Below are 14,337 nucleotides of genomic sequence, written 5' to 3' on the forward strand. Positions count from 1 at the left end.
GAGCCAACTAAACTTGTGTTTTTTATCCTTCTATCAATTCCCCTTGCGATATTCACGTGATGATAGTAATTTGGACAGATTTTATCGTACGACAAAACAAGGACAGATTTTGAATCAAGGACCAATTAATACTGAACGTGAAACCTTGGGAACTGAATAGGTGCTTTCAAAACTTAGGGACCAACTAAGACATTGACTCAAAGTTGCAGGACAACTTGTAACACAATTTTTATTATGAACTCCCACCTCCGGAGCCTTGAGCTGCCATGTTGTGGGTAAAATTTAGAAGGGCAAATGTAGGAATCCAGGGTGTGTTTATATTGCATATTTTGGACTTTGTAAGAGCTTTTTTTCTTGGTTAAAAAATAATATATATATCAATTGATAGGGTTTGGATTGGATCCCTTTGATCCAAATCCATTAAATTTTGGGTAAACCTAGACCTAGATATGGACTGTTATGGTCTGAAAAAGTAAATCCGAACTCGACGTTGATTTAGGTATTCAACAGGTATATGTCGATATTTTGTGAACATATGATAAAAAAAAATTGAAGTAAAAATATTTTAAAAATATATAGAGCTCAAAATAACAGATCATGAGCCTAAATAGTTGTCAAAAAAGTTGCTCCCGTGATATAAACAGTAATAAACACATGCACAGTGATAATATACCAAAACACGCAGTTCAGGCCTTGGTTTTGTTTCATTTCCACATGACATAACTCATTTTGTTCAGCAATGTAACTCACTTTCAATAACTTATAAATATAAGACAAAATTTTGTAACTCCCACACACGATGTTAAAATCGATGTACAGGATGTGATCTAAATCTTACATTTTTTTTAACCAAATCATGGGCGTCAATCTTTCTAGACGGCTGTCCTTGTCTCATTTCTCAAAATAACATAAGTACCATTCAATTTCTATTTTTAAATAATAAAATTAACATTCAAGAAATTAAATGTGATATTGTGAACTCAGAAAAAGAACTATTATCAACTATTTCTAGTATTTATTTTCAAAACTTCATTTGCATCTACTTCCAATCATTTCATTTGCTTGTTTTTATTTTTCTTATTCCTCTACAATAATAAAGCATGAGCAAGAGTTTGTTTTGGTGTAAACAATTTAGTGTTATTTTTTGTGATTCCAATCTTATCTTTTGAATTAACTATTAATCAATAAGCATGTATATCACTAAAACTTAATTACACAAGTGCCAATATACCACAATACCTTAAACTACATAACTGCAAAACTACTTCTCCACGATAATTAACTCCTCCTTACCCAATTATATATCAAATTAAGCTACTAAGCATCACACAACTTCTGAATTCTCATTCCATAAAAAAATTTTTGCTGTCTACTATAACAAAGTACTCCTCCAGCTATTATACCACCAACAGCTTTGGATTTCCTTGGTACGTTTTGTTGGGATGGAGATATTTCATCAATTAGTACTTTTTTTTTTTTTTGTCTTTCATTTTCTTTTTCCTTTTCATCAATTTTTTTTATCTGATTTGAACAACTAATCATATTTTTAGACGCTGAAGCCTGTAATGAATCCAAAGTAGCAACAATTTTTACTAAAAGCGTTCTCTTGTTTTGTTACCCCCTAAAGCTTAGTTTGGGAGTTTAGGATAGAAAAGAGCAGAAGGGAAAACTTAAGTTATGAGAGAAGAGAAGAGAAAAGAAGGGATTGTTATGTTGTTTGGAAGTTTTGAGAATTAGTGGAATGATTTTAGATATGAAAGATATTAAATATTTGTTTAAGACCTTTTTAAGGATAAAATAGGTATTTTTAAAAAATTTCACAAGTTTTCTCAAACTCTCCCTCCATTTCCATCCAATTTGAGAGGAAAATTTTTACCTACTATTCATCCTCCTGAAAGCTCCTCCCATTTCCGTTTTTTTCTTTCTTACTAAAAACTCACAAAGGAAATAAACTTTCTCATCTTTCCTTTTTCTTTTCTGTCCAAATTCTCAACTTCCAAAACGAAGCCTAAGTCTAATGCATCAATGACTTGTACTATGAGTATTCAAAGTTAAAACCTTTTTTTTTTTTAATAAAAAAGGTTGTACTACTATCTATAAGCAAAGTACAACTCAAGGCAGCCATTTGCAAAGCAGTCTGGTGTACTTGTACCTTTAGCTTTTGGGCTTCCCCCCTTCAAAGAGACAGAGAGTTGAATGCCCCTCCAAAACCTCCCCCAAAACCCTAATTATTTCCAACCTCCAAAATTTACTGACATTTTCTCACTTGATTTCCATTGTTATTTCAGTATCGTTTTGATCACTACCCTAATTATTCCAATCTATTCAGATACTTTCGTAATTCATAACGTGTATAACAATTTACAGCAATGTCGGGTTCCGGAGGCTTCGCCGTTTCGCGGAGCCATGGCGGAGACAGATTTTATAATCCCCCAGCGATGAGGCAGCAGCAGCAGCAGCAGATGATTTTACAGCAGCAGCAGCAGCTACAGCATTTACAGAGACAGCAGCAGCTGGCTCAGCTGCAAAGGGCATCTAAGTCGGATTCTGCCGCTACCGCGGCGACATCTCTGGACGCCGGGAATCGGACCGACTCCGACGATTCCTTGCCGACATTGTCCAAACCGTCCTCAGTTCGCTCCCCTTCGCCTCCAATACCTCCAGCTCCCAGCGTCACTAACTTGGATCGGTTTTTGGAGTCGGTTACCCCTTTCATTACCGCCCACCACTCGTCTGAGGTAAAAATTAACCCAGAAAAAAAAAGAACTTGGTTTATCAGAAAATGCAGCTGGAAACAAACGAGTTAGGATAACCCAAAATTCGTATTAACTCCATGCTCAGATTGTTTTAGAGGGACCACATCCTGAGCATAACTACAATTTTTATCTCATTTTTTCTTTTTTGTATTGTTCGATTGATCTGTAATGTTAGCTAACAGCGTGCAAAGGTTAAAGTTTTTAATTTGGGTCATATAATGCATAAATTGTGACTTTTGCTTTGCTTAGGTGTCTGCCATCCGTTTTTCCAATTGAAACTAAGCATCATTGCATTTGCAGTTTTTTGTTTTACTTATTATTAATTCGTGGCAATGTTGTGCCAACAGGCATACGCAAGGGTACGGAGAACCAAGGAAGCAGAGCTGCATCCTTTCTATTGCCTCGGGGATCTATGGGAATCATTTAATGAGTGGAGTGTCTATGGAGTTGGAGTGCCATTGTTGTTGAACGGGAAAGACCATGTCAAACAATATTATGTGCCCTTCCTGTCGGGTATACAATTGTATGTTGACCCGTTGAAGCCCCGTTCAACCATTAGGTAAGCTATTGTGTAACAGATATTAGATGAGTTTAATATACATTTGCTTATGAGTTTCCTATTTTTGCCTAGATCTTTGCTTATAATTTATTAGTTTCTTCTTTCTGCCAAATACTGTTGCTAGTGTTTTCGGTATGAGAGCAGTTGCAGCTGTGATTTACTGTTACTCTTAATCAGGATGCTATAGGAACCTGATCATTGTTGATCTCGTCATGTTTTGTTGGTATCTAGCTGTAATTGGGCTGATGCTGCTCTTATTGTGAGAGTCAACTAATTGCGAGAGTCAATTAATTGATATATTTTTTTCTTGACATCTCACACTCATGTAAACTGATTTGAAGTATGTCAGAGGCCCAGACAACATATATTTTGTTAGTATAATCGACTTCAATCAGATTCTTATAGATACATCCAGGTAAAATTTGTCCCAGGGATTTGTTTTGGGCCATTGTTTTTGACCATATTTGATTGGTTATCTTGAGAGAGTCATAGTGAAAAGCAGACAAGTGGGAACTCCATATGTCTCTTGGGACATCAAAACCATTTCGCGGATTGTCAACACAATATATAGTAGTAAGGAAAGAGGAATGGTTGGAATCAGTTTGAAGAAAATCCGCAACTATTTTAGTGATTATAATTCTATCTTCTTTCTATGTTCCTCGTCAACGTCGTCCACTTTAGTTGATTGATAGATTTGGCTGGCCGTAATTCACTGAGAATTACCGGAGCGTTCTTGACAGTAAAGGCAAAATTTTTGGGTAAAATCTACGTAAAAATTTCTGCCTCCTACATTTGACACTTTATGGTTGAAGTTTTTTCTAGTCATGGCAGTCTATGCAAGTGGGCATTACATTTGTTGGTCCCTGATTAAAGACATTGTGACATCTTTTGGTTTTTGCTTGCACTAATCAAAGCGGTAACTGCACATGTATCTAATGGGTATAGTTTTTCCCCCACTCCTGTTACTTGCATCATTACATTAAGATGACAACCAAATCCATGTGCTAAATGTGGCTCATATTTCATCCTGTGATACTTTTAGTCTCATAGCAGATGCCCATTGGAAAAATTTCCACATATCTCCTATAATTCTGAAACTTTTTGAAATCTATGTTATTTAAATTACACTTTTGAGTTGACCTGAGTTGTTGATGAATTAGAAACTGGGAAAATAAAAAGAAGGTTACGATGGCATGACATGTTTTTGTTTGTCGGTTGATCATGTTTTGTGTATCGATGTGTGTATGTATGAATCTGCATACATGTTGATAAAATGTAACAAAGTAGGAGAATAGCATGTCATGAAGATTGTTTGTCCGCACATATATGTGTGCTTGAATAACTACAAACTTGCACAAGAGTCAATTGAAAGAAAGTATTTTTCTTATTATGTTTACAGGAAAAACCGTGTTTCCTGATTAGGACTAGGCTTTACCCCTACAATGTGTTAAATATTCCTATCTACCTCCCTAAGTTGTGTTCACGCTTGCAGGTTGATGGTACAGGCTACAAACAGACTAAACTTGCTTTCTATGTTTCCAGCACTCCTCTACTTATATCCTCTACTTATATAGGATCTGCTATTACCATAGTAAATTATAGCAGATTGTCATATTCTGCTTCAGTATTTTGAGATTCTAGTTCCACCAGGCATGATGGTGCTAATATGTTCATAAATCATGCATGCTACATGGAGATACTGTAGCTTACATCCATGAAAACTTTTTTAATTCTTGTCACGTCCTCTTTAATTACACCATTAGAAAGTAATTATTTGTTAGATACTTCTTCAAACTGATTGTGTCGTGAATTCCTCTGACAGATATAGTTTATTTCACTCTTATGGAAAATTTTATGGATTTTGATGAAAATGTTGATGCTTTCTCCTGCTAAATGCAATGATGTGGAGAACTTGTGATTCATTTGTTGTCATCTAATTGCGCTTAAAGAGAAAAGTTGACATTGAACTTGTGAGACTAGTCTTTTTTGAATCCTTTCAGCATCTAGTGCTATCAGTGCAACTTGGATGCACGTCTTCAACAACATGGGTCAATACTTGCTGGTGTAGTTTTCTCTGTCCACCACAACCTACAAATTAGCAGTGATCATGCACTAAACTATGTATGTTTACAAGATGTGATAAATATATGAAGCACATGTTTATGAGCAATTGATTTCACAAAAAAGCCACCTCAAGAGGCTTTTCTTGTTTTGTGCCTTGTGCTGCAAATCTTGGTCGTAAAATGTACCAATTGGTTTTTTGCCTGATGCATGTAATGGTATCTTTATATATGATGCTTTTATTGTTTTTATAGATGATTAGCTCCTCTTATAGGAGACATCATTGAAAGACTGTTCATACATTTTTTTTTTGGCAGGAGGACCTGTGAGGAGAGTGATGCTGAGTCATCAAGGGAGAACAGTAGCTGTGGCAGCAGCGACTGTGAAGCAGATAAGAGATCCAAAGCTGAAGGATTGCGGAATCAGCACCTCCTCGCAAACTTGAATAGCCGACGACTAAATCGACTTTCATTGAGAGAAAAATCTGTTACGAGTTCATCAAGTGATGATGCTGAAATTTGTAATTCACCTGGACAACTCTTGTTTGAGTATTTGGAACAAGAGCAGCCGCATCGTCGTAAACCATTAGTTGATAAGGTTACTTGGCTTCTTGAATTTCAAAGTCAATTGCATTCACTTCTGTGCCTAAAACTTCTACCTTTGGTCTTTTCTTGTTCCCTTCTCCTGATTCACACAGATTTCAGTTCTTGCATCTCAATTTCCAGAACTGAGAAAGTGTAGGAGCTGCGATTTACTCCCCTCTAGTTGGATCTCTGTAGCATGGTAAATTCTTGTTTGTCGAAACATATAATGCTTGTTTTATCAATGTTGTGTTTTGGCTCTTGCTCTCACTATATAAAATAAATTTGGTGCAGGTACCCAATATATAGAATACCCATGGGTCCAACATTACGGGATCTGGATGCATCTTTTCTGACCTTCCATTACCTGTCAACACACACTAGAAGTATTCTCTCTCTCTCTCTCTGTGTATGTGTGTTTTGTTTTCCTGGAGCTCTCTCTTTGTGCTGTCCTGCTTGCCTCTTGATACCAACTATTTTTCTTCCCTTGATTTCTTCAGGTAATAGTCAGCCACAATTTCATGGTTCCAGTTGTAGGAAAGTCCATCCATTTGCTGATGCATCTTCAAAAATTTCTTTACCAGTCTTTGGACTTGCTTCTTATAAGTTGAAAGGTTCAATTTTGAATCCATGTGGACCTCATGAATGTGAGCAAGAGAATTCTCTTCTGCAAGCCGCTGGTGATTGGCTTCAGCAGTTGCAAGTTGCTCTTCCCGATTACCAATTTTTCCGTGCTCATTACTCTCAGTGGAGATGATAACGCTGGAGATGTATTTATGTGCTACATGTATCTTCCTAATGAATAGTGTTTCAGAAGTCCCCCTTGGGACAAACAATTTTGGGAACTAAAATGGTTTCAGGAAACACTCACCTGACTGAAAGTGTTACAAGAAAAAGGTGCGCGGGTGTCTTTAAACCTCCTGCCCCATGTGGATTATAAACAAGTAGCATACAAGAGTTGGAATGTCCTCGCGGCTTCAGCAAGGAGTTGATAATGCGCCAGATTATTTGTAGATGATTAGCAATTTACAGGTAGACACGGGTTGTTTTGTGCTAGGGTTGGTCTTCTGAGCAAATATCAGAAGAAACACAGGCAACTTCTAATTTCGGATGGCTTGTTGTCTCGCCTCTTTGGGTGGCTGAAACTTTTGGTAATCAAAGCATTGTTACAGAATCTTGCTCTCTAGTCAGTATTAAGAGACTTGACAGCTATTGTTGCAGTAATGAAAAAGTTTGAACCATATGTATTCATGGATTTGCACATATAGACCCCATACCTGTTGCCTTTATATATACTAGATTGTTGTCGAAGTTGTCTATACAAGATTTGTTGTTTAATAATTGCAATGTCCACTTTCTTTATGTTTAATGCCAATAATTAGATTCCTAGTCAAAGGATTAATTTCAGCTTTGATTCTTTTAATTGACCATTGATGCAATGATAAATTCACACATTCATGAATGAATTGGTTATGATTGTTGATAAATTCTAAACAACTAGCTTTTCCTTGCTTTCTCGACAATTAAAATACAACCATTAGTTACTTCTCTAATTAAAAGATAACCCTAAATACAATCATAGAATTTAAGCCTTTAACATCGCTAAGAATTAGAAAAACTCAATTTTAACTAACTAATATACATATTCAGTTTATTTAAATTAGATTATATATTCCTGTGACATATATTCGAAAATCCCTAATGCAATTAAATTACATCACTTGTCACAAATACTAAAACAATCAAACAATTACGGATTTGATGTTTCAGATGGCAATAGATCATTCTGACAATCAAATAGTGATAAGTTATTTAATTATACAAAAAAAATCTTGAAAATGAACAAATAATATATAATACTCATGAACTCATAAAACAATAAAACTAAATTAGATCTCACAGTTATTGTAGAATCAAAAGTTTTGATTATTCTTCAACTGGAGAAGAAAGTAGCAAGAGAAAAGTACGGAAGAAATAAGATTACGAGAGAGAAAGAAAGAGGGATAGAGCTATCGCAAAAACAACGTCCCTCCAAGGCTCTAATCTCCTTTTATACAGAAATTGTTTTTCCTTTTACTTTTAGAATCCTTCCTAAACAAAATCCATTCTAAAAAGGAATTAAAGTAGTAAATATTCCATGCCTAATTGGTAGCGACATTACTAAGGACATAAGAGTTCATTCCCAATCAACTACAGTAAGAGGCGGTCAATAAAGATTCCTTTTCCCGTCTGTTAAATCGTCTTTGCCAAATCCCATAATTTCGGACTTCGCAAGTAGGCAAAGTTGCAAACGCCCCCACAATGATTAATGAAGGTTGGTGACAGTATTTATAGGGGAGGGACAATACACAATGATTAATGACTGGATCACTTGCCCTGAGATTCTAACACCACAAGTGGAGCAAGGCGCGTCCCAATCAATTTTTCATTTTAGCACGCACAGAGAACAAGAAAGCCTTCCTCGAGCCCAGCTCCCCCAGGCACAGAGTGTTTAAACCCTATGGAGCCCATTGAACAGGACTGTCAAAATGGACTTCAGGAGCATCAGGAGAGGCCCGTCCATTCATAATGGGCCGCACCCGGATGATGATGCAGGATTTGACACGGTCCCTGTTAGTGGGTATAGTATTCCCGGGCCAGGATGAGGACATCCATGTAAAAAAGGGGAAAATTGCACAAATCGTCTCTTACATATTAGCGATGTGAAAATTTAGTTCTTGAGAACGAAAATGAGCATTTTTAGTCTGTTAAAAACAAAAAATGGTCAATTTTAGTTCCTATTAGCTTTTCCGTATAAATTCTTGACGGACCCAGTCATGAAAACATCACTTGACCAACTTTTGAGGGACAAAAAAGGCAAGTCACTCATCTTTTTTTTTATATTTTTTTAAACAAAAAATTGAAAGACCAAATAAAAATTGGAAAAAAAAACCCCAGAAATCAAATAAAAAAAGAAAAGAAAACTACGAAGAAACTATACAAACCAAAAACCCGATAAAAAAAATCTGGCTACTCTGGAAAATGATAAAGGATAAAAAAACTAAAATAAAAATCATCAACCAAGTCCAAATTTTTGAATAAATGCTGCCTCTTCTGTCTAATGTGCCGTCAAAAATCAATGTTGAATTTGGTTGAAAATTGGATATTTGCTTCTTCCATTTGCTTTCCCTCTTCCTTCAGATTTTGTATAAGTGATTCTGAATGAAGGTTGTGATAAAGATGATAATTGATGAAGAAGCACGCCAAAGATTATTTAGTGAATGATGTATGTCAACACTAATGCCAGCAGCATCAGAACGTAGGCTATCCCCTAATCTATCGCAGTACCGTCGCTGCTGGTGGGAGCAGGAGCAGGGGCATTAGCCATGGCAGCGGCAGTGGGGAAAGCAGTGGCTAAAACGAGGCAAATGACAGCCACCAATGCAATTGAAGCCCTTGACACCACCTCCATTGTTGGGTAGGTTAGTTTTGTCTCCGAAAGAATATCGGTTTCCGTTCCTCTGCGATGCGAACAGAAGAATATTGGATTTCTTACGCCCGTTCCTCTCCGAACAACGGCTGCGCCTTTGGTTGTGGGAGGAGGAGGAGGAGCCGCAGCAGCAGGGTATGGGGGCAAGTCACTCATCTTAACCAAAATCTAAACTTATGGGATTTTTTCTTTGCTGATTTTTGTTGCCACCCCGAATTGTTTCGCTTCAGGGGCTCAAAGTCTTAGACTTTGGCAATAATCAGTTGTTCGGCGAGTTACCAAGCCAACTGGGTGAGTTGACTCGTCTTGAAATCCGTCCCAACCTCTTCACTAGTGTCAGTCCGCCGGTGCTCAGAAACTTGGCCTTCCAAGTAAGTTTGGTGGTTCTCCCATGGCAACTTCAAAGAAATTTAGGGATTTGAAGTGCTTTGAAGGAAGAAAGATACCGGTCCTCTACATTTTGGTCGAGATCTGAATGACTTGCCCTTTTTGTCCCTCAAAAGTTGGTCACGTGATGTTCTCATGACTGGGTCTGTCAAGAATTCACACGAAAAAGCTAACAGGGACCAAAATTGATCATTTTTTACTTGTAAAAGACTAAAAATGCTCATTTTCATTCTCAGGGATTAAATTTTCACATCGCTAATATGTGGGAGATGATTTGTGCAATTTTCCCAAAAAAAAAATGTACCCTTCCTCTTCCAATTGTGGAGCAATCTAATATAATACCCCTTTCCCCCACCCACCCAAAAAAGGTTAAAAAATCAAGGCATTCTCAATTGTAAAACTGATTATCTGAAGAATATAGTGTTATAGATAAGTGAATCTGACAGTAAAGATATAAGCCTGCTTTCTGGGAATTCCATGTAGACAGATGAATTTACATTCATAAGTATCAGCTAACTACAAGGACGGACAACAATGTGCTACTAGGGACACCTTGAACTAAAAGAATTTGATCATCCAAGCTGCTCATATTACATAAATGACCGCTCACAACTCGACTAAAGTGTAACAGCACCTAGGACTCTTCACTGTTGCTCAACAACAGCGCTATCTAAAGAAGAGAAAGGCAAGGCCAGCTAGCCATAGCTCAAACAGATGGTGTTTGACTTATGACATGCATCAGCAGCTTCCTAATTCAAGCCTAATACTTTTTGTTATATCCATCATGACGTCAAAAAGATGCAGCTTCAGTCACAGGCTTCTAGGTTAACACTCGAGAAATGACAACCAGACATCCAATTCTCCTGCTCAGAGTTGGTCGCCCAAAATGGTGGAAACCAATAAGCCACGTATAAATTCACATCTCTGAGCCTTCTCTTCATCCTTGTCAGGAAGAGCAGACAAGTTGACATTTCCGCTGCTACAATTTGATAAAACAACGCCAATCATCAAAACTGTTTTAATAAGCAATGATATGTAGAAACACTGAGTACTTACCAGAAGAGAACTGGAACTTTGCTATTCTGAAGATTAACAAGCAGTCATACATGAAACTACTTATATCTCAAGCATGCTGTTTTTATCAATCATCTGGTGAGCTAGCCCTCTACAGTTATGCATCCATAGTGTTCACCAAAAAGTAAAAGAAAAACAAGAACGAAAGAAGGAAACAGCTTGAATTCACATCCTAACAATTTTCTGGCCTTGTTCTGAATTGCTTCTGATTCTTGAAAGCAGAATTAGAACCTAGAAGTAGATTTTCTGCTGCTTATGATTATCAGATCTTTGGCATCTAGAAAACCTAAAAGCAGGTTTTGAAAAGCAATTGAAAATAAAAAATGTATTTAGCTTTTTCAAAATCAAAAGATAAAATCAGTTGTTCAAAAAAATTGAAGCACTGAACCCCTATCGTCTGAATGAAAGAGATGACATTGCACAGTACAAGTGTGTTTGGATTACATATTATTTCCACCTGCACACTGACGTGCTTGTATCATCAACACATTTTTCAATCACCTTTTTATCTCACATACATCACATCAAAAAGGTGCTACAGTATTTTTCACAAATTTATCTCAAATAATTTACTCTCCAAACACAATGAAAAGTTTCAAGTCTACACCATCTTACCCCCAATATGTACCAGCCATATAGTATCTGAATACCCTTTATACATGTTATTCTATCCATAAAAAATTTCTCATGATATTTTCAGCACTTTGTATCAGGATCCTGCAAATTTGTTTCCGCTCCATCATTGCCCATTTAGTTCACAAGAAGCTAAAAGCACAGACACACGGGCAACACCCGTTTCTATAAGCAGATTCATCCTTATTGCTTTCATTTTTCAGCTTGCTGGATATGAATGTCAATAAAAAGTGAAATATTACCAAGCTACACCTGAAAACCTTCAATAAATAGTCAATGTTGTCAGGCCATCTTTATTTCCAAAACCTCATCAATATGCCTTTGAAAGAAGATATAGATTATCTTGATAAATAATGATCTAAAAACTCAATCCCAATGTTACAGTTCAAGAGAGATGAAAGCATAGGCTGTACAAGTCAACCAACCAGGTCCGAAGCAGAACCAATTAGAATAGATAAAATGAGGTAACGGATTTGAAAACCGAACAAAAAAACAATCTGGTCATACCTTTCTAAGTTACTATCAGGTGAATCGCTCCCTAATGAGCTTCCTTCAATCAGAGGTATAACTATTTCAGGTTGAGGATTGTAGAGAAACGGTAAAAGGAGAGAATCAGATTCTACAGCAGAAGAAGAACTGACGCGAGAACCCTTAGGAGGTGAGTGCAAATGTTCATCCCATAACTCCTTTTTCAAGGAAGAAAGGGCTGGATGAGACCCACCATTGCGGAATTTCTTTTTGCAAAGAATGTAAGACCAAGTCAAGGTGCACAAAAATTTAAACCACTAAAACATTATCGCCACAGAAAAATTCTTCACAACCTGCAAAAAGAAAAATCCAGCTAAACATTCACGTGAAAAACATTCACATGTACAATATGATTATCATGAAAAATATGAAAATTAGATCCACTAAATTACGATGACTGGGGAATTCTAAAAAAACGAAATTGCTGCAAGATAAATAAGGGAAACACTATAACCAACAGTAAGAAGAAGAAACTGTAAAGGATATCTTCAAGATAGTCTCGTGCTGAGTAATTAGATGTACAGCCATGTTCGTCTCCACCTTTGAAACACAAACTGGACAAATCTGTAAAAACAAAGTAACTCCATCAAAAGCATGATTAAAATCAGAATGCAAAGCAATACAAAGTGCATGCCAGTACATATGCCTGGATACACAAAAGACTTCAGATGCAACCTAACTGGATTGAGAGCAAAAAAAACAGGCCACAAGGATTATGGACCTATCATCTATCCGAATCCTTTGCGTTGAAAAAGAAAATTTACCTGAAATTCCAGCATTCTTAACCCCAAATTCCCTACGCCAAACACCAGCACACCTCCCCCCCCCCCCCCCCCCCGGCAAACCCAACAAAAAAAAAAAAGCTCAACACAAGCAGTATAGTAGGATTTGGAGCCCAATACAGAATAAACCCAACCAAAGACCCTGTTGATCACGTCACCAATGAGATTAACAACAACCTTCACTTGTAAAAACAAAGATAAATCATCGAACTCGGAATGAGCAGATTATAAAAAAAAAATTGAAACTTTTGAAAGATAGTAATGACAAAGGACTACATAAGAGTCTTCCACAGTTTAGATTCCCAATTTTTAGTCTCTAGCAATGAAATTCAGTAGGTCAAACAAATAAATTCCCCTAAACTGAAATGTCTTTAAGCTGTGCGCTGGCGCGAACTTAACAACATTGTTACAATACTTTTTTCTACCCAAAAAATAAATTTAAAAAAATTGCAGAAAGGAAAGAGTGGAATTACTTGAGCTCTGGCCTCCTTGTGATGGACGACATCAACATGACAGTATAATTCTAGGACGTCAAAATCCTCGGAACAAAAGGGGCATGCCAATCCCAACTTTTCATCAGAGCCGGTGTCGTCATCATCGACGTCGTCATCGTACTCTTCAGCATCCTCCTCCTCCTCCTCCTCTTCAACATCAATATAACTGTCTGCTCCAACATTAATAACCTCTAAAATAAAAAATCAATCAACTCAAACCCCCCTCCCCTACCCCTAAATAATAATAATAATAATAATAATAATAAAGAAAGAGAGAAAGAAAAGTTTAAAATAAATGACTAATAATACTGACCAGGAGGAGGCAGACAAGCAGCAGTGCCCTTTTTTGAAGAAGAGGAGGAGGTGGAAATCCGAATTTCCCAATCCTGGTCGAGATCGGCCATCTAAGTTTTTGAGGAGGGTGCAAAAAATATGCGGGTTTTTTGTTATTGCGATTATTAGTATGTACTATAGAAGGCGGGTACCCGGATTACTGGTAAGGAGGAGGAGGAGGAGGATGGGGCATCTCTCGGCTGGGCAGCCCGCCAAAGTCTCAATATGACGGGCTACCGGAGAAAAAAAAACACTCTATCCTAGTGCTGCTGCTGCGACTGCTAGTCTACTACTGCCCTCCTTTGCCTTTTCAACAGAGACTGAGAGGAGGGACGGAGAGAGATTGCCGGAGAGCGAAGCCGAGGTCAATACAAGGGATGCACGCGCACACGATACAGGAGAATAACTTGGACTTTTCGTCGGGTGGTGGATCCGGGTCCTTTACCACACGGATTCTTGGCAGACACGGGTCCAATTCCAAAATTGGAGTTGATGGCGTCGCGTGCGTGTCATGGGCTCACTGCTCACACCATGGCTTCCCGCGTTTCATATTTATTATTCTGCAACCCGCTCGTCCTTCTGGTCATTTTTTAAAAAATAAGTTTTTTAAATATAATGTTATAGTATAATTTAAATAATATTTTATTTATATAATATATCAAAATTTTTTATAAATTTTT

General features: G+C 37.2%; 2 protein-coding genes across 4 annotated transcripts; one reads left to right on the forward strand and one right to left on the reverse strand.

Moving 5' to 3' along the window:
- The first annotated feature begins 2,129 nt into the window (after positions 1-2,129).
- LOC113718406 (uncharacterized) lies at positions 2,130-7,298 on the forward strand. Its single transcript, XM_027243317.2, has 6 exons — positions 2,130-2,738; positions 3,104-3,315; positions 5,694-5,973; positions 6,074-6,159; positions 6,252-6,343; positions 6,458-7,298. The coding sequence occupies exons 1-6, from the start codon at positions 2,370-2,372 to the stop codon at positions 6,712-6,714; spliced, it is 1,296 nt and encodes a 431-aa protein (XP_027099118.2). The 5' UTR covers positions 2,130-2,369; the 3' UTR covers positions 6,715-7,298.
- A 2,955-nt stretch (positions 7,299-10,253) lies between these two features.
- LOC113718425 (protein DEHYDRATION-INDUCED 19 homolog 7-like) lies at positions 10,254-14,232 on the reverse strand. 3 transcript variants are annotated; one of them, XM_072065657.1, is made up of 5 exons: positions 13,638-14,232; positions 13,304-13,494; positions 12,533-12,612; positions 12,028-12,267; positions 10,254-10,792 (listed from the first exon to the last, which is right to left on the reverse strand). In XM_072065657.1, the coding sequence occupies exons 1-5, from the start codon at positions 13,726-13,728 to the stop codon at positions 10,681-10,683; spliced, it is 714 nt and encodes a 237-aa protein (XP_071921758.1). In that variant the 5' UTR covers positions 13,729-14,232; the 3' UTR covers positions 10,254-10,680. The 3 variants fall into 3 exon arrangements, with proteins under 3 accessions (XP_071921758.1, XP_071921755.1, XP_071921752.1); XM_072065654.1 differs by having other exon boundaries at positions 10,254-10,789; positions 13,304-13,515; XM_072065651.1 differs by having other exon boundaries at positions 13,304-13,515.
- Between the last annotated feature and the right edge of the window lie 105 nt (positions 14,233-14,337).

This window comes from Coffea arabica, chromosome 1e (genome assembly GCF_036785885.1).
Source record: "Coffea arabica cultivar ET-39 chromosome 1e, Coffea Arabica ET-39 HiFi, whole genome shotgun sequence".
Taxonomy (NCBI): domain Eukaryota; kingdom Viridiplantae; phylum Streptophyta; class Magnoliopsida; order Gentianales; family Rubiaceae; genus Coffea; species Coffea arabica.

Excerpts from the sequence above, each read along its gene's own strand:
- LOC113718425 (XM_072065651.1), bottom strand. The coding sequence starts at position 13,728 with ATGGCCGATCTCGACCAGGATTGGGAAATTCGGATTTCCACCTCCTCC. Across the intron at positions 13,516-13,637 it reads TGCTTGTCTGCCTCCTCCTG|AGGTTATTAATGTTGGAGCA; the intron begins GTCAGTATTATT and ends TTTTTATTTTAG. Across the intron at positions 12,268-12,532 it reads CACGAGACTATCTTGAAGAT|TCTTTGCAAAAAGAAATTCC; the intron begins ATCCTTTACAGT and ends TTGGTCTTACAT.
- LOC113718406 (XM_027243317.2), top strand. The coding sequence starts at position 2,370 with ATGTCGGGTTCCGGAGGCTTCGCCGTTTCGCGGAGCCATGGCGGAGAC. Across the intron at positions 5,974-6,073 it reads GTAAACCATTAGTTGATAAG|ATTTCAGTTCTTGCATCTCA; the intron begins GTTACTTGGCTT and ends TGATTCACACAG. Across the intron at positions 6,344-6,457 it reads CCTGTCAACACACACTAGAA|GTAATAGTCAGCCACAATTT; the intron begins GTATTCTCTCTC and ends TGATTTCTTCAG.